This window comes from Lethenteron reissneri, chromosome 67, assembly GCF_015708825.2.
Source record: "Lethenteron reissneri isolate LAM-NWPU_2019-01 chromosome 67, ASM1570882v1, whole genome shotgun sequence".
In the NCBI taxonomy this organism is placed as follows: domain Eukaryota; kingdom Metazoa; phylum Chordata; class Hyperoartia; order Petromyzontiformes; family Petromyzontidae; genus Lethenteron; species Lethenteron reissneri.
This window is the reverse complement of record NC_083845.1, coordinates 8,416,096-8,435,591: the sequence shown is the minus strand read 5'-3', so window position 1 is coordinate 8,435,591 and position 19,496 is coordinate 8,416,096. Positions and strand designations below refer to the sequence as shown.

Sequence of the window (19,496 nt, the reverse complement as noted above, 5' to 3'; positions counted from 1 at the left end):
CCATAGCGAACAAACCAAAAACTACTGGAGACGTACGCACTGGAGTTTGCGTGTCTCTCTCTCTCATCATCATCACGGTGGCTAGATGTTGACTACCTCGCCTGGTGTACAGGAGGTCGTGGGTTCGATCCCGACCCTGACGCCTGCTGCTGTGTATTTGGAGTTTGCGTGTCTCTCTCATCATCATCACGGTGGCTAGGAGATGTTAACTACCTCGCCTGGTGTACAGGAGGTCGTGGGTTCGATCCCGACCCTGACGCCTGCTTCTGTATATTTGGAGTTTGCGTCTCTCTCTCTCATCATCAGTACGGTGCCTGTGCCAGGCTAGGTGCACTTTGAGGCTATCACGTGAGGTGTCGAAGGCTCGCTGGCAAGAGGTCACGGTACGGACCCAGCAGGTGCCATGGGATGACCGACTGAGATGACCGGCAGATGCACCACCACCACCAACTACCCACTGCGCCAAAACCGCTGCGTTTTAGCCTCCCAGCGCTCCGCTCGTTGTTGCTGGAGGGCGACTGCCTCCCAACTGCCCAGTAGCGTCCTTCACGAACCTCCTCCACCCCTCTGCACCCTCCTCCTCCTCCCCTCTGCACCCCCGTCCTCCTTCCCACTCCCCTCTCCTCCTGTATAGTAGTGTAAATATAGTAGTGTATATAGTGCAGTGTATTGTATAGTAGTGTATAGTGCAGTGTATAGTAGTGTAGTGTTAAAGGAGTGTAGTGTATAGTGGTGTAGTGTATAGTGCAGTGTAGTATATAGTGTATTGTAGTGTAGTATAGTGTATAGTGTGGTGTACAGTAGTGTATAGTGCAGTGTATAAGTGTGTGGTGTATAGTAGTGTATAGTATTGTACTGTATAGTGTAGTGTATAGTGCAGTGTAGTAGCGCCGGCTGGTGACCACAAGCGGCAACTGCGGTTTACAAACAGCAAGCGCGAGCCAGTGAGCGGCTGTGTGGAGCCAGAATGGACGCACTGGGGCCAGGGTCACGGAGGGTCCGTCGGGAAGCCCCTGGGACCTGCTGGTGAGTTCGAGAAGGGGGGTGGGTGGCCAGCACCACGCCCGGCCGCCTTTGTCTCCCCACACACACACAAGCGCGCGCGCGAGAGTGAGTCGGACAGGTGCAGGAGGAATTGAATAATTTTAATGGCCGACGACGGAATGTCAATGACAGCGACTCTACTGACGGCTGCCGTGCTTTGTAACGAACCGGGTGAGAACCGAGATTCACCAAATCTTACAAGCGGTGAGTGGGGGGGGGGGGGGGGGGGCCTTGTGGCGAGGGAGCTTCTCACAGAGACACGTGGGCGCCGCGGGTAGCGAGATGTTAACTCCCTCGCCTGGTACGCAGGAGGTCGTGGGTTTGATCCTGACCGACGCCTGCTGCTGTGTATTCGGAGTTTGCGTCTCTCTCTCATCATCATCATCACGGTGGCTAGATGTTAACTCCCTTGCCTGGTACGCAGGAGGTCGTGGTGTTTGATCCCGACCCTGAGAGCCTGCTGCTGTACATTCGGAGTTTGCGTCTCTCTCTCATCATCATCATCACGGTGGCTAGATGTTAACTTCCTTGCCTGGTACGCAGGAGGTCGTGGGTTTGATCCTGACCCTGACGCCTGCTGCTGTATATTCGGAATTTGCGTCTCTCTCCCCGAGGTCGCGTGGATTTTTCTCGGGTTCTTCCCGTTTTTCCCCTCCACAATTTCGAACCGACGTCACCGCGCTCAAGCGCATTTGGCTGCTGCTATGAATGTCCACGTGACGATGACGTCATCAGCCACTCTGTCGACGCGATCATTTGCGGTGGCCAAGTCCCGCTTGTGAAAGAGCCACGCAGCTCGGTGGGGACCTCGTCTGGTTAAGTGACAACCTCCGCCCCCCCCCTCTCTCTCGCACCCAACCACCACCACCGCCACCACCACCACGCGTACGGCAGCGACGGCTCACCCCCCCCCCTCTCCCCCACCCAGTCCCACGCACATGCTCGTTATAAAATAGTGATTTTTTTTTAAAACGTCGACAGGATTTAACGTTATTATTATTATTATCGTTCACCGCAAATTAAAACAACCTGCGGCCTGACGTGACTAGGGGCTTCGAGTTTGGGCGGCGCTCGGCCGACGACGACGAAACCCCCCAGCGCTAAGGGGTTCGTGTGGAGCGCTAACGGACGAGCGGCGAGCAAACGACGCTCACCACCGTCAGTACCGCCACCTCCTCCTCCTCCCCCCCTCGCCACGACAGGCCGACGCGGGCCGCGAGCTCCGCACGACCCGCGGGCCACGCGGGCGGGGAGACTGGGCGCCCCCCCCTCCTCAATTCTTCCCCTTCGCTTTCCCCCGGGTGCCACGGCCCCGACCCCTCTTGGGGGTCAGCGCCCTCTTGGGTAGCCGCTGCCGCCGCCAGCTGCTGCCCACCCTCCCCCTCCCCCGCCACCACGGTGGGGGGCGCCGCGTCCCCCGCGGGGGGCTCTGCCGTGTCCCCCGTGCTGCCCCCCGCGCCCACCTGACCCTCCGTGGACGCGTCCGGCGCGTCGACGGAGACCGGGACAACGACGGCGTCGCCTTCGCTGCCCACCTCCATCGCCTCCTCCCCACCCTCCCCACCCTCACGACCCTCACGACCCTCCCCACCCTCACCACCCTCCCCACCCTCACGACCCTCCCCACCCTCACGACCCTCCCCACCCTCACGACCCTCCCCACCCTCCCCACCCTCCCCACCCTCCCCACCTTTGCCACCCTCACCACTCTTACGACTCTCCCCACCCTCACCACCCTCCCCACTCTCACGACCCTCCCCACCCTCACCACCCTCACGACCCTCCCCACCCTTGCCACCCTCACGACCCTCCCCACCTTCCCCACCCTTGCCACCCTCACGACCCTCACCACCCTCACCCTGCGATGCGCCCACTGCCCCCTCTGCTGGCTCAGCCTCTGCTACTGCTACGCCGTCCGCATCTCCCTCCCCTGCTTCCTCCTCCCCCGTGCCTCCCTCCACTCCCTCTTTCCCCTCCGCTCCTCCCTCCGCCGCTCCCCCCTCAGCTTCGCCACTCTTGGCAGCAGCGGCAGCGGCGGCGGTGACGGCGGTGGCCGCCTTCCGCTCGCTCTCCTTCTTGGCGTTCTCCACCATCTTCTTCTCGTGCTCCTTGAACTCCACCGAGAAGGGGTCCTCACCCTGCCAACACCACAACCGTCAAAGACGCGCGGCGGCGAGATGTTAACTCCCTCGCCTTGTACGCAGGAGGTCGTGGCTTCGACCCCGACCCTGACGCCTGCTGCTGCTGTATATTTGGAGTTTGAGTGTCTCTCTCTCTCTGTACCAGCGGTCGCGTCGATTTCTCTCCGGGTCCTCCGGTTGTTAGTTTTTTCCCCTCCACATTCAGAATCAGCGTCACGCGTTTAGAGGATTTGGCTGCTGCTACAAATTTCCACGCGACGATTACGATTCTTGGCCAAGGCCGCTTCTGAACAAAGAGCTACGTAGCTCAGTGGGCCTTACCTGGTCAGATAAAAATAGTTTTATGATTGAACAAACCCCACGCCCCCCCCCCAACGCCAAAACAGAATGTTGGGCCAAGTGCTGTTAGCGAGCAGCGCCTGCGAAGGCCGGCACGGCGCGCGGTCGGGGTGGGGCAGAGGTCGCAACCGGGTACCCGATACCCGGCTGGGTACGGGTAGCCGTTTGCGACCCTGGTGCAGCCAGGTACGGGTACGGGTAGGCCGTGAGTCACTGGTGAGTAACGATTTGTCACTCATTTCGGGTAGGGTACGGGTAGGGTACGGGTAGGGAACGGGAACCCGTACTCGGCTGGGTACGGGTGCGGGTACCCATTTGCTACCCTGGTGCGGCCGGGTACGGGTAAGGAATCAAAACCCGTTTGCGACCTCTGGGGTGGGTGGCCAGCACCACGACCGCCTTTCTCTCCCCCAGTGACGATGTTCACCAGACACCGCGCCGGGTGCTCATTTGAGGCCAATTCGACCTACGAGGAGGGGCGGCCTAGAACCGCTTCAGACAATCGTCACCGGAGCGTTGGTGTCGGCCGCCAGCGGGAATCGAACTCGGGTGGCCGGGTCCGAAGCGCGGCACAGCGTCGACCGCTACGCCGCTCCCGAGAGAGAGGCACCCGGGTCGGGAATCGAACCCAGGCCACTCGGGAAGACGACCCACAGTGGGTAACGTTTGCTCCGTCACTTGCCTTCTTAAATTTCTCAAACATCTCCTCCACGTCCGGCTGGTTGAGGATGCTCCTGGCTATGTGGAGGATCTCCGACTTCTTTTCAAACATGTACTTCTGCAGGAGCACACACACACACACACAGGGACCACCCGCCTCCAGTTAGCGCGGTTGGCTCCGTACGGTGCGAAACAAAGTTCAATATACATACACACTGAGCATAGACTCAACACTGAGCATAGACTCAACACTACCCATAGACTCAACACTGCCCATAGACTCAACACTGCCCACAGACTCAACACTGCCCATAGACTCAACACTGCCCATAGACTCAACACTGCCCATAGACTCAACACTGAGCATAGACTCAACACTGCCCATAGACTCAACACTGCCCATAGACTCAACACTGCCCATAGACTCAACACTGCCCACAGACTCAACACTGCCCACAGACTCAACACTACCCAGACTCAACACTGCCCATAGACTCAACACTGCCCACAGACTCAACACTACCCATAGACTCAACACTGCCCATAGACTCAACACTGCCCACAGACTCAACACTGCCCACAGACTCAACACTGCCCACAGACTCAATACTGCCCATAGACTCAACACTACCCATAGACTCAACACTGCCCATAGACTCAACACTGCCCATAGACTCAACACTGCCCAGACTCAACACTGCCCATAGACTCAACACTGCCCACAGACTCAACACTGCCCATAGACTCAACACTGCCCATAGACTCAACACTGCCCACAGACTCAACACTGCCCATAGACTCAACACTGCCCACAGACTCAACACTGAGCATAGACTCAACACTGCCCAAAGATAGAGAGAGATGGAGAGAGAGGGGGAGAGAGACCGCGACAGGCACGTGCAAGCGACTCGCCTCCCTCTTGTTGACGTGCGACGTCGCCGCCATGTGGCCCTCCACCTCGTGTGCCGACAGGGGGATGTAGACGTTGCAGATGTAGCAGGCCACCACCTCCTCGCGCTGCATCAGATCCTCCAGCTCGAGGCCTGCAGCAGCAGCAGAGAGACGGTGGGAGAGTGGGGGGCGCACAGACGGAGAGAGGGAGAGCGCGGAGGGGCGGCGGTCGGCTGGTGACGGGGACCGGGGGGGCGGCTGTGACGCCAGGCGGGGGAGGCTCTCTCGCTCTCTCAATCCTTCTCTGGCCTCTCGGACGCGACTCCGCGGCCCGCCCGTCTGGAACGCTCTTCCCCGTCCGATATTAGGAAGCCGCCGGGAGCTGTGATGAACTTTTAAATCGTCGTCTAAGACGGACAAGCTCACTTGTTTAGAACTGGCCTTTTGTGTTTAGATTGTTGTCCTTCCCCCGCACCTCCGATTAGCGCGGTTGGCTACATACGGTGGTGCGAAAGAAGTTCAACGTACACAATGACCATAGACTCAACACTACCCATAGACTCAACACTACCCATAGACTAACACTGCCCATAGACTCAACACTGCCCATAGACTCAACACTGCCCATAGACTTAACACTGCCCATAGACTCAACACTGCCCATAGACTTAACACTACCCATAGACTCAACACTGCCCATAGACTCAACACTGCCCATAGACTCAACACTGCCCATAGACTCAACACTGCCCATAGACTCAACACTGCCCATAGACTTAACACTACCCATAGACTCAACACTGCCCATAGACTCAACACTACCCATAGACTCAACACTGCCCATAGACCCAACACTGCCCATAGACTCAACACTGCCCATAGACTCAACACTGCCCATAGACTCAACACTGCCCATAGACTTAACACTACCCATAGACTCAACACTGCCCATAGACTCAACACTGCCCATAGACTCAACACTGCCCATAGACTCAACACTGCCCATAGACTTAACACTACCCATAGACTCAACACTGCCCATAGACTCAACACTGCCCATAGACTCAACACTGCCCATAGACTCAACACTACCTATAGACTCAACACCGCCCATAGACTCAACACTACCTATAGACTCAACACTGCCCATTGACTCAACACTACCCATAGACTCAACACTGCCCATAGACTCAACACTGCCCATAAACTGACACTGCCCATAGACTCAACACTGCCCATAGACTCAACACTGCCCATAGACTCAACACTGCCCATAGACTTAACACTACCCATAGACTCAACACTGCCCATAGACTCAACACTACCCATAGACTCAACACTGCCCATAGACTCAACACTGCCCATAGACTCAACACTGCCCATAGACTCAACACTGCCCATAGACTCAACACTGCCCATAGACTTAACACTACCCATAGACTCAACACTGCCCATAGACTCAACACTGCCCATAGACTCAACACTGCCCATAGACTCAACACTGCCCATAGACTTAACACTACCCATAGACTCAACACTGCCCATAGACTCAACACTGCCCATAGACTCAACACTGCCCATAGACTCAACACTACCTATAGACTCAACACCGCCCATAGACTCAACACTACCTATAGACTCAACACTGCCCATAGACTCAACACTGCCCATAGACTCAACACTACCTATAGACTCAACACCGCCCATAGACTCAACACTACCTATAGACTCAACACTACCCATAGACTCAACACTGCCCATAGACTCAACACTGCCCATAGACTGACACTGCACCTCCGACGAGCATGGTTGGCTACGTAGGGTGCGAAAGAAGTTCGTACCGTTCCCAGCAATTGCTGTTAGTGAAGAAGTGAAATGTTACATCTGCCCCTTCATGTCGCATCCTCCACTAAGCACGATTCCCCGCACACACACACACGCACACACGTACGCACGCCACTAGTTCGGCACATGTCGCATACGTACACACACACGCGCTCGCACGCACACGCGGATACACGACGTCGCACGCGTGCACACGCACACATGCACGCACCCCCACGCACACACAACGCAACTGGCTGGCCAAGCGAGCGTGGTGGCGCTCATCGACTTTGGGTCTGGCGGCGTGTCACTGCTTTCGCTTTGCTTGTTTTGACTTTTTTTTCGTTTCGGTTTAGAAAAACGCACGAGGGCCCCAAACGGAATCCAAACGGAATTTCCACTCCTCCTCGTTTTTAAACCGCAGAGGGTTTACCGAGGCGTGCGCGCGGGCGGCACCGGAGGGGAGGAGGAGGAGGGGGTGTGGGTGGGTGGCGGGGAGGGGGTGGGGGTGAGGACGAGGAGCTGCCCGGCGCTCGTCAGCACTCCCTGCGACAGCCCTCTCCGGTTTACCTGCCAACGGGTCAAAGCTCTGCTCGGCCGGATCAACCGCGGCCTCTCCCGCCTCATTCGTGGCTTCTGCCGGCGCCTTCTCGGCGTCTTGCTGCGCTTCGGCCGACGCCTCTGGCCGCTTCTCCGCCGCTTCCTCGACAGAAGACGACGAGGCTGGCGCTTCCGCACCCTGCGTGGGCGCGGACCCCTCCTCCTCTTTGCGTTCGTCGGCGGCGGCGTCGGCGGGTTCGGCGGAGGTGGAATCATCGGCGGTGGTGGCGGCGGCCTCCTCCGCGGGAAGAACAGCAGTGCTCTCAGAGTCTGCCACGTCGCAGGCTTTACCGCCCGTTGTTGTTGTTGTCGTCGTTTCCCCCATTGTTGTTGTTTTCCCCCCCGTTGTTGTTGTTGTTGTTGTTTCGCCGGGCACCTCGGCCGCGACTTCTTCGGTTCCCAAGACCTCGGTCGTCACGGCGGCTGCGACAACGGCGGAGGCCTCTACCACTGTCCCAGTCGTGTCCATCGATTCGTCGTCTTCCCGTTGCGGTTTAGCGTCGGCGGGGAGACCGGCGGCGGTTTGGTCGGCCGCGAGTGCCGGGTCGGCACCGGCCACCTCGACGGCGGCTGTCTCTTCGTCCTCGGCGCCGACATCGCTCAAAGTCTTCTCCTCCTCCTCCTTCGACTTGGAGCTCTGTGGCTTCTCGTGTCGGTTCACTTTGCCATACTCCTTCTTGCGAGTTGCCAATTTCTTGTTTTTCAACGTTATGTATTGCTACAAGACAAGAAGGGAAAATGTAAAAGTAGATCTGCAAAAGATCGCTCTTTCTCGAGTTGTGACTTCGTTGCGCAGTGCCGTTAGGGTTACACGCACGCAGACGCGCACGCGCACACGCTGACGGACCACCCCACAAACCCCTCCCTCCCCGCCCAGCAACAGCACAAACACGACAACACGGCCCTGGCTTGCTGTGTGCGGGCTGTCTCGCACCCACCCCAGACCCGGCTCTCCAGAACAACATGCGGCGTGCATCTCAAGCCTACTCCACGCAGACTGCCCCCCACACACACACTCCACCCACCCGCCCCCTACTGTGAAAACTTGTGAGCAAACTATAAGCCTAATAAAAACATTGATTTGGCCAGGTAAGGCCCACTGAGCTACGATGTGGCTCTAATTCAGAAGCGACCTGGATATCACGAACGACAGCTCAATCAAGTGGCTCCTCATCATCGTCGTCGTCGTCGCGTGGAAACTGCTAGCGGCAGCCACTTACTCTCAACACGTCACGTTCATCCTAAATGCGGCGGGGAAAAAAACGGAGAGGACCCCGAGAAAAATCCACGAGACCACGGGGAGACGGACAGACGCGCAAACTCCAAATATACAACGGCAGGCATTGTCAGGGTCGGGATCGAAAATCTGAGCCTGGGTCGTCGTGCCCCAGCACTGACGCTCATCTAAGAGCAATGAAGGCCGAACGCTTTACTCACGCGGCGCGACCGTCGGACAAATAATAAGAACGGATTCTCCGCATCGCATTCCGAAGGCACGCGGCCAAAACCGTACCCACGCATTCCCAGCATACGCGGTGTAGAAACCTCCGTACCATCGATTAGAAATCTCCAATTAGAAACCTTCCATTAGGTTAGTTGGCTTACGTACGGTGCAAAGGAAGCTCAATAGAGCACAATTGGCAGCTGCATGTGCACGCATACTCAAACAGGAAAACACAAATGCACACACACGCGCACGCAGACAAAAGACAAAGATCCCTCATATAGCCTTAACAGACTGTAGGGGCAAGTGCTGTTAGCGAGCACCTATGAAGGCCGGAACGGTACACGAGGGGGTGGGTGGCCAACACCACGCCAGGCTACCTTTGTCTCCCCAGTGGCGATGTTTACGCACCGCACCAGGTACTCATTTGAGGCTGAATCGACCTAGGGGAGGCCCAGGACCGGTTCAAATAATCGTCACTGGTGTTGGCCAAGAGCGGGAATCGAACCCGTGTCGCCGGGTTCATACCGCAGCTCGCTAACCGCTACACTATCGCTCCTCACACACTCACACACACGCGCACTCACACACACAAACAGGAAAACACACACACACTCACAGCCTCTCTCAAGGCCCTGAGAAAATAGGGGAGGAGACCCTTTGCCCAACAAGTAGGAAGTTGGCTGACGGAGACAACTGTGGCCTGACTACAGTGTTCACTACCAACGGTTATCAGAAGCAATCAACGACATTTCGGTGACCCAGGTCGTGGGTCACTCTTGCGTGCAGGGGACTCGTCGCCGTTTCCGCTCACGCTCGCTCTGCCCTGCTTAGACAAGGTCAACTTGAACTGGACAACGGCAGCAACTGATAAAGTGACGGGGCGGGGTGGTTGGGGGGGCGGGAGCGGAGAGCGGAGGGAGGGAGAGAGCGGAGGGAGCGGAAGCAGCGGAGGGAGGGAGCGGAGGGAGAGAGCGGAGGGAGCGGAGGGAGGGAGCGGAGGGAGGGAGCGGAGGGAGAGGATGGAGCGGAGGGAGGGAGCGGAGGGAGGAAGCAAGCAGAGGGAGTGCAGGGAGGGAGGGAGCAGAGGGAGGGAGGCGTTGGGGTGCAGCCTTACGTGCAGGAACTCGGACATGCCCTTCTCGTCAGGGAAGGCCTCCTTGATGAGGCGCAGGATGAACTGGTGGCAGGGGCTGCCCAGGTGGTATTCGATGTCAGCCTCCTCCGCCGTGCCGTACTTGCACACGGCGCAGTAGTACTGCTGCCTGCAGACACGGCAACCGCGTCACCGACTCGCGGGTTCACGGACTTGCGCTACTACTCGGTAAAACCAGTAAAGCGCAAGCGACCTTGGCTAACTGATGAAAACATCATTTATAGTACTCTTTGGTTCTTTCGGTAAAGTCACGAAGGTAGAAAAATAATAGATCACGACGTTTCGATGGCAACAAAAGCAATTGTCATCAGGTGGGACAACCACAGCAAGAAAAAACACCCGATGACGATTGCGATCGAAACGTCGTGACCTATTATTTTTCTACCCACTGTGACTTTACCGAAAGAACCAAAGAGTATGGAATCCTGCAGTCACGAAAGCTTCAAATCATGATCAATTATAGTATTTGGATCTGGTGAAGGCCAATCAGTTTCAAAGACAATGCAAATATTATCAGAGCATCTTGGTTTGAATGTTTTTCCACAAGCGTGTGTGCGATTAATGCAGACTTGATGCCTTGCGATAGGGATCTTATTTGGCGTTCAAACATCTAAACACCTCCCGTTTAACATTGCAAGAAAGAGTGAAGCCTCTTCATAATTTTTTCATAATTTTCATCGTAGCTAAAAAAACGTCGCATAGGTATCAACCGCCGCCCTGCAACGTGTTGGTCATCCATGGCCACCACGCGCGCTCACGTCAGCTGCGTGGAAGTTCCACCCATACTCTTTGTTTTTTTCGGAAAAAGTAACGTAGGTAAAAAATTTAAATAAATTAAATCACGACGTTTCGGGCTTAAGCGGTGTGCTTTCCCTAAGCGGTGTGCTTTTGCTAAGTTGCCCCCGCCTGAAGAAGGACGCTTGTGTTGCGCCCGAAACGTCGTGATTTAATTTATTTTAAGTTTTAGCCTACGTTACTTTACCGAAAAAACCAAAGAGTATGAATCCTTGCAGTCATGACATTCATCATTTCGATAGCAAAAAACGTCCCATAGGTATCAACTACCGCCCTGCAACGTGTTTGTCACCATGGCCACCACGCGTGCTCACGTCAGCTGCGTGGCAGTTCCACCCATCTTGACACAGCCACTCATCCCAACCGGCCATGCCACTCCGTGGCGCTGACGTCACCGCCCCAGGCGAGAGAGGCTCGTGCCAGGCTAAGTAGAACTTTTGAGGACGTCACGCGTGAAGTTTGCACGGCTTCTCGCTGCTGGCTGGAGGGAGGTCACGGGACCCCAAGCGGATGACCGACTGGGGCATGTGCATGGGGTGCCGGCAGTGGCGAGATGTTAACTCTCTCGCCTGGTATGCAGGAGGTCGTGGGTTTGATCCCGACCCTGACGCCTGCTGTATCTGTGGAGTCTGCGTCTCTCTCCTCTCTCTCCCAATGGTCGAGTAGATTTTTCTCAGGCCGCTCCGGTTTTTCCCTCCCCATGTAGAATCGACGTCGCGCGTTTAACGAGTATTTGGCTGCTGCTATAAATTTCCACGCATGATAAGCCACTTCGTTGAGCTACCATTACGCGAGGCCAGATCGCTTCTGAAAGAGAGCCACATAGCTCGGTGGGCCTTAGCTGTAGTTTAACAAAAATACACAAAATATACACTCGCATCCACGTGTCATTATACAATAGGACACGGGGGAAATAGTAATTGATGACATCTGGTTTTACTCTGAATGTGAACCTTACTTGAAGGACTCCCGTCTGTTCTTCATCCGGCCTGTGGAGAGACGTGAAACACAGCGGGGATGATGGTGATTAGAATGCGCGCGCGTAAACATCGTCACTTGCTAGATCACGGTCACAACAACAGTAACAACAAGAGTGATTTCCTGTCCTCCTGTTTACAGCTCCTGCACAGAGCCAGTGCTGTAAATTACACATTCCTATGGCGGGGGACAAGTCTCTTCCACAGGACAACCACACACTTTAACTTCCTCACTTAAGTGGTACTCGTTTTAACCACCCTGGAGGGATGATGATACGGGGCAAACACACTTCATTACGGATCGGTTATTGGTATTTGTTCACGCATTTAACAGGGGCGTAATGTTCAGCGCATGAATAAAGCAGCCCCCGTGTAGGTTACAGACCTAACGACGTTGTGTAGGCGCGTCATCACGCGCTTGCTGCATGCGTGTGCGCCGCGCACTTATCCAGCGACATCCTTGGGCCACGGGGAACTTCCAAGTTCGACATGCGGACGGCCTGACAAGCCAGCCGGTCTCTCTCTCTCTCCACCAAAAACAAAGATCCCCCGTGTAGCCTTCAAATACCCGAGCTCGATTCCCGCTCACGGCCAACACCAGTGACGATTATCCGAACCGGTCCTGGGCCTCCTCCCCTAGGTCGACTCGGCCTCAAATGAGTACCTGCTGCGGTGTGTGAACATCGCCACTGGCAGATGAAGGTGGCCGTTCCGGCCTTCATAGCCGCTGGCTGCTACTCGCGATCAGCACTTGCCCCTGACGGTCTGCTAAAGGCTACACGGGGGGAGGGGGGGGGTGGGGATCTTTGTGTTGTTGTGGTTGTGAGTGAGCGAGAAACTCACGGCCAGAATCATCGTAGTCCAGCTTCTCAGAGCGCTGCCTCTGTGAACAGACACAGCACAACGATGAGCAGATGCCAACCCCCCACCCTGCACAGCCTACAACTGGGTACATTTGTTGTTACATCAACCACGTGACAAGATGAACTCATTGCACACTCACCCCGTGCTTGTCATCTCGGTCGAAACCTGGGCACAGCGACAGAGCAAACAAGGCAAACGTTATGCACACGCAGGGGAGCGTGAAGCGCCCTGGCGATGCCCACTCACAACTGGGGCGCCACGCAGAGATCGCAACTGGGTACCCGATACCCGTACCCTACCCGATACCCGGCTACTCGGCCGGGTACGGGTACCCGTTTGCGACCCTGGTGCGGCCGGGTACGGGTACGGGTAGACCGTGAGTCACTGGTGAGTAACTGTTTGCCACTCATTTCCCAACGTTTTGTCTCATCTCACAATTCAAGTTCCTAGAATCAACCCACGGGCGCCTGCAACATGGCTTCATCCCAGAGGTCGCAATCAGGTACCCGAAACCCGTACCCTACCCGTACCCGGCTTGGTACGGGTAGGGTACGGGTACGGCCGGGTACGGGTACCCGTTTGCGACCCTGGTGCGGTCGGGTACGGGTACGAGTAAGGAATCAAAACCCGTTTGCGACCTCTGGCGCCACGGTGGCAAGATGCCAGCTCCCTCGTCCCGGCACGCAGCAGGTCGTGGGTGCGATCACAGACCTCACGACGCCTGCTGCTGCTGCTGTGTATTTGGAGTTTGCGTGCCTCTCTCTCCCCGTGGTCGCGTGGAGTTTTTCCCCGGGTCCTCCGGTTTTTCCCACCACATTTAGAATCGAGGTCACGTGTTTTAGAGTGTTTGGCTGCCGCTATATATTTTCACACGATGACGATGAGCCGCTGCGTTGGGCTATCGTTTGTGACAGCCAGGTCGCTTCTTAAGAACGGGCTACATAGCTCAGTGGGCCTTACCTGGTATCATAACAAATAGTTTTTTGCTAAGGGACATGGAAATGTGACAAATGGTCACCCAGGGAGTGCCGAGAATCGATTCAATGATCGACTCCGGGTTATGTCTCATTTTTGTTCGTCTTGGTTTGTGTTGCTTTGTCATTTATTTCCGTTCAGTTCGTACCACTGAACCTCTACGCAGGGCACAATCAATGCAAAGACAAAGATCCCCTCCAAAGGCTTAATAGACTGTAGGGGCAAGTGCTGTTAGCGAGCACCCATGAAGGTCGGCACGGCACACGAGGGGGGTGGGTGGCTAACACCACGCCCCGATGCCTTTGTTTCCCCAGTGGCGATGTTTACACACCGCACCAGGTGCTCATTTCAGGCTGAGTCGACCTAGGGGCGGCCCAGGAAAGTCATCACTGGCGTTAGCCGTGAGCGGCAATCGAACTCGGGTCGCCGGGTTTGTTGCGCAGCTCGCTGACCACTACCCTGCTGCTCCGCACACAATCAACGCTCACACACACACACACAAACCTATGCCTGTACCGTGGGCATTACCTATCGTGTACACTGTGTGTGTGACGGTTGTGTTGTGTGTGTTATCTGTTGTAGTGTGCGATGTTAATGGGGGGTGGGTGCGTGTGATTTGTTGTGTGATGGTTGTGGGGCGCGGCAGTGTTTTGGTTGGCGCACTGCGCTACCAACCAGGCGACCCGAGTTCGATGGCCACTCATGACAGATAAGAGTGGCGAATCTCTGACAGGTATTCGACCTTCCCCTAGGTCGACTCAGGCTTAAATAATGAGCTGGTGCGGTCTGTGTGCGAACATCAGATATGGGGGAGACAAAGGCAGCCGGGCGTGGTACTGGCCACCCACCCCCTCGTGTTGCGTGCCGTGCCGACCTTTGTAGGTGCTGCTCGCTAACAGCACTTGCCCCAACAGTCTGTGAAAGGCTACACGGGGATCTTTGTCTCTTCTTGTTGTGACGGTGAAGAGGTGCGATCTGTAGGCAGGTGTGCACTGTACTTACTGCGCCCATCGGTGTCGCGGTCGCTCCTGCTGTGTCTCTGCAAACAAAAAACACGATGAGCGGGTGTTGGAAATTCTACATTCCCTACGGCGAGAGCGAGTCTACCCGTAGCGCACAACCGCCGTTGACCCTTCCCCACACAAAGTGGTGCTCAATGTATTGACCTGGAAAGAGGGATGACAATCATGACGATGACAATGAGGACGACGATAATGATAACAATTATATTGTTGACGACAATGCGGTGAGATATAAAGTGATGAGAGAAAGTGATGTGTTATTCTGATACTTTGCACGTATTTATGGGTTTATTTAAGGCAATGCAAAATGAAGGACTCCCGTAAAAGGGCACTTGATGAGGTCGCGCCGAGGAGTGGAGTGATGACGCTGAGAAAGCCAGCAAACACCAAACTTGCTCACCTCCTCCTTGTCGTAGCGTTCGTGCTCTGCAGGAGAGAACGGCACAGACACGCTGGTGAGCACTTCACCTGCGGTGCGCTGCTGCTGCTGGTGGCTGAACACAGCGCGAATGAGACAAAACCGTCAAGTTCGGTAGACCGAGTTTACTCAACGCGGGCAGAGGAAGAACCGGCGCGTGGTTGTAATAGCGAAAGAAGAGCGCCGAGGAAGCGAGTGACCGCACACACGCAGGGCGCACGCACCGTGCGTGTGGGGGCGGGGGCTACCTCTGCTGTCGTCTCGACGCGGTCTCTTGGGCTGCGACCCGCCGGACCAGGAGCGGTCGCGGCGCTGGTAGCTGCCGCCCTCGCGGCCGCCGCGGTCGTGATCCTGGTGGTGGTAGTGGTGCTCGCGCTCCCCGTAGCCGGAGCGCCTGAAGCCGGAACCGCCGCCACCGCCGTAGCCTCCGCCATAGCCGCCTCCTCCGCCATAGTCCCTGCCGTGCTGCACCGAGATGTTCACAAGGAATTTCACTCTGAACACACGGACCCCTCGGCAAGACTCTGGCGCTGACGGTCGTCGCCCCAACGAGCCGCGGGTCGTACTCACGAGCACGAGTGTCAACGAGCCCAAACGCTCGCGCGTCGCGACGAGTCGCGGCGTGCCCTCACCCCGGAGGCTGCGGCGCGGTGCGGCGGCCCCCGGTAGTCGCGCGACGAGGACCCCCCGCCGACCCCGCTGCCGCCCCCCTCGTAGTAGTCTTGGCGGCCCCCGTATCCGTACGAGGCGGGCGCCTTGGCTGGGTACGGCGCCGCGTGGTGGCGCTCGTACGCGCGGTCGTCCGAGCGCCACCCGGCGGGTCGCGCGTAGCCCGCGTGGTGAGCGCCTCCTCCTCCTCCTCCGGGGCCGTGGCGGTAGTCGTCCCCCCGGGAGTCGTACGGCTGGTAGCTGCACCGCGTTCACGCGCAGAGACAAGAAGCCCGCGGGCTGTGAACGCGGACGCAGGGCGACGGCGCGTTCGCTCGCAAAGCGGTTCGCGGTTCGGTTCCAGGGCAGGGCGCCCCGAGGTTGGCTATGTATGGTGCAAAAGAAGTTTAACATATGTACATACAGCCCATAGACTCAACACTGTACCTCGGATTAGCACGGCTGGCTACGTATTGTGTGAAAGAAGTTCAACATACATACAGCCCATAAACTCAACACTGCCCATTGCATCTCCGATTAGCACGGCTGGCTGGGTACACACGTGAACACAACACACGTCGCTAGCTCGGCAACACAAAACCAGTTTCGTGTAAGCATTAGCAAAATCCCGTGTGCGATGATGCAAAGGCGTCATGGTTCGAATCGCGTCCCATGCCAACAGCGCGTGGACAGCGCACTGTGGTGGGAATGGCGGCAGACGCTTGTGAACTGCCGTGAAGGGGAGAGCGAGAACGAGCGAGCGAGCGTGGAATTACTCACTCCTTTGGGTGACCTCCGCCGTAGCTGGTACCGGAACCTGCGCACGGCGGGAGAGAGAAAGTCTGAGCGTTATTTATTTTCATCGACCAGAGAGGAGAGTTGTCATTCTGTTTACTGCGATGCAGTACAAAGAGATCGGCTGCAGCAAAAAAAAAAAAAACGCGTAACATGAGACATCGAAAATATTGCACCAAATCGTTGTTAAATAGTCAATTAACAACCGATAAGTGAAAATACTCAACAACTATTTTAAACTGAGTTTTTTTTCATTTCACCAGGCAAGGCCCTAATGAGCTACTACGTAGCTCTGTTTCAGAAGTGACCTGGCCACAAATGACAGCTCAACGAAGTGGCGTATCAAGTGAAAGTTTATCGCTCTAAACGCGCGATGTTGATTCTAAATGTCGAGGGATAACCCGGAGAAAAAAAAAAATCCACGCGACCACAGGGAGAGAGAGAAACACACAAACTCAACACAAACAGCAGGTATCGTCAGGGTCGGGATCGAACCCATGACCTCCTGTATACCAGGCGAGGTAGTTCACATCTCGCCACCCAGCATATAGAGCAACACGAGCGGATTTCATCGCTCCATCTCCACGGTGGGCAGCCCCGCTATAGTTCTCAACCATCGCCCATCATCTGGACTTGTGAGCAACAAAAACAGAGAACTTCATAGCTCATCGGATTCCTCGTCCAGTCTAAATACGGCGGTGCCTCGGCTTACAATGCCATCGATTAACAATATTTAGACTCACGATCCACCTCCCATAGGGGTCCCATTGTTTCTATTAACGGCAAATGTTCAATTAACGATGTTTACGATATCACGTGGACCCGCCAATTTCGGCCAATCGGAGCAGTCCCTACGTGTGACTCTGCAGACCTCAGCCAATCAGCGATCCCTTCAGCCATTCATCTTCTTAGCCTCAGGTAAGAATTGTTGCTTCATGCACCTTTTTATGCTCTATTAATTATTAATCCGCGTTTCTATTAATATGAAAGCTTTAATGTGTTCTTATGTTTATGTATTAAATTGCGTGGTTAAATATGTCAAGGTATTTTTGTTAGGGTGAAAAACATCAACTTCCAATCGTTTTGGCAACAAATTAAGCCTTTAGCATGTATTTCCTATGTTCGATCAACGACAATTTCAATTAACGATGGGTTTTTGTGGAACCAATTACCAATATCGTTCACAGAGGGGCCGCTGCATTGATTGTTCCGACACCCAAATTCCGGAAGAGTTGCCCGCGTTTCGGTGGCAATCTTCCGGAATCCGTTCCACCAACAATAATTGCCAATCACAATTCCGGAAGATCGTTCCCTATCTTCACAGCTTCTTCCGGAAGAGCTGCCCGCGTTTCGGTGGACATCTTCCGGAAGCGGCAGACCGTTTGTTAAAAGTGGCCGCCATTTGCTGCGCTCGCTCGCAGGAACCCAAACAAACAAACTCCGTCGGCTGCCCAAGACGATCGCCAACGCGCCCCAATTCACCGCCCCCCTCACGAAATTCGCCTCGACGATTCGTTTCGCCAGTGCCGGATTTAGCAGTGCCACCGCTGTCACTCTGCGTGTATCTCGCGCCGAACTTTCTACATTCGGTAGGGCCGGATTAAGCTAAGTGCGGGGCCTGTAGCACATGTTGTTATTAAGGGGCCCAAGTAAAATAAGCACGTAAATATTAACATGTATAACTTGCATAGTTGTAAGTAATTGCATTTTTCATTTGCTACACGGCCAGATAATACAACAAATGTATAACCTTAAACACAGTCGTTTTAAACAGTTGAAGGCGGTATAGTACTATAGTAATAGAGCAAGTGCAGAATCACTGAAGCCGAATTTATATCTTGACAGCGTTTAGCGCGGGGCCCTTACATATGTAGTAGCTACATAAGTAGTAGCTACTACATATGTAGTCGTAGCTACTACTGTGGTAGCTATGTAGTAGTACTACATATGTAGTCGTGTAGCTACTACTACATATGTAGTCGTAGCTACACTACTACATATGTAGTAGTGTAGCTACACGACTACATATGTAGTAGTGTAGCTACTACATATGTAGTAGCTACGACTGTGCGGCCCGTAGCCACATTGGTAGCGACTTGTGCTGCTACTACGATAATCCGGCAGTGGCCGTCAGGACACGACTACAACGGGCCTCACATTCGGGCCGAACAAGACGGCGAACGCGCAACCGCGTCAGGAGCCGGAGCGATGTTTCATTTCGTATTTATCGGTGTGGGGGGGGGGGGGTGTCACGGTGTCTGGTGTGCAACCACAATGAATGCGTGAGGGGATGACACCGGGGTTCGCTCTCTGCAGCAAAACAACCAACGCCCCCCTCTCCCTCCATCCCCTCACGACAAACCCGTGGAGGAGTCGGACCGCCGCCTCACCTCGTTCAAAATACGCCATCGCTCTTGTCCCTCGTGACGGGAACGGCGGTGGGGGGTGAACGGCCGCCGCTGATTTTTTTTGGGCGGGAAGCCTGGCGAGCGTGGTGACGTCAGCGCGTCCTCTAGCGTGGTGACGTCAGCGCCCACTAGCGCGGTGACGTCAGCTTCCACCTCGCGTGGTGACGTCAGGCGCGCCCACTAGCGCGGTGACGTCAGCTCCCACTCGCGTGGTTGACGTCAGCGCGCCCTCTAGCGTGGTGACGTCAGCTCCCACTCGCGTGGTGACGTCAGCGCGCTAGCGTGGTGACGTCCGCTCCCACCTCGCGTGGTGACGTCAGCTCCCACTCGCGTGATGACGTCAGCGCGCTAGCGTGGTGACGTCAGCTCCCACCTCGCGTGGTGACGTAAACATCCTGCGGCAGAAATCCGATGACCTGTAAAGCTCTTTTTTGACTCGTCTAAACCGGGGGGCACGGGGTCAGAACGCTACAACAACAAACACACAATCCATTT

The 19,496-nt window shown here is 55.6% G+C and overlaps 1 protein-coding gene across 1 annotated transcript; it reads right to left on the bottom strand.

Annotated features, from left to right (window-relative positions):
* Window positions 1–988: 988 nt before the first annotated feature.
* Window positions 989–19,095, bottom strand: LOC133360137 (DBIRD complex subunit ZNF326-like). The gene is made up of 15 exons (XM_061578724.1): window positions 18,984–19,095; window positions 16,579–16,615; window positions 15,783–16,059; window positions 15,399–15,615; window positions 15,133–15,158; window positions 14,713–14,749; window positions 12,875–12,900; window positions 12,715–12,754; window positions 11,853–11,883; window positions 10,061–10,208; window positions 7,470–8,217; window positions 5,097–5,227; window positions 4,207–4,302; window positions 2,822–3,182; window positions 989–1,020 (listed from the first exon to the last, which is right to left on the bottom strand). Exons 1-15 carry the CDS (start codon window positions 19,000–19,002, stop codon window positions 989–991), a joined length of 2,226 nt encoding a protein of 741 aa, XP_061434708.1. The 5' UTR covers window positions 19,003–19,095.
* Between the last annotated feature and the right edge of the window lie 401 nt (window positions 19,096–19,496).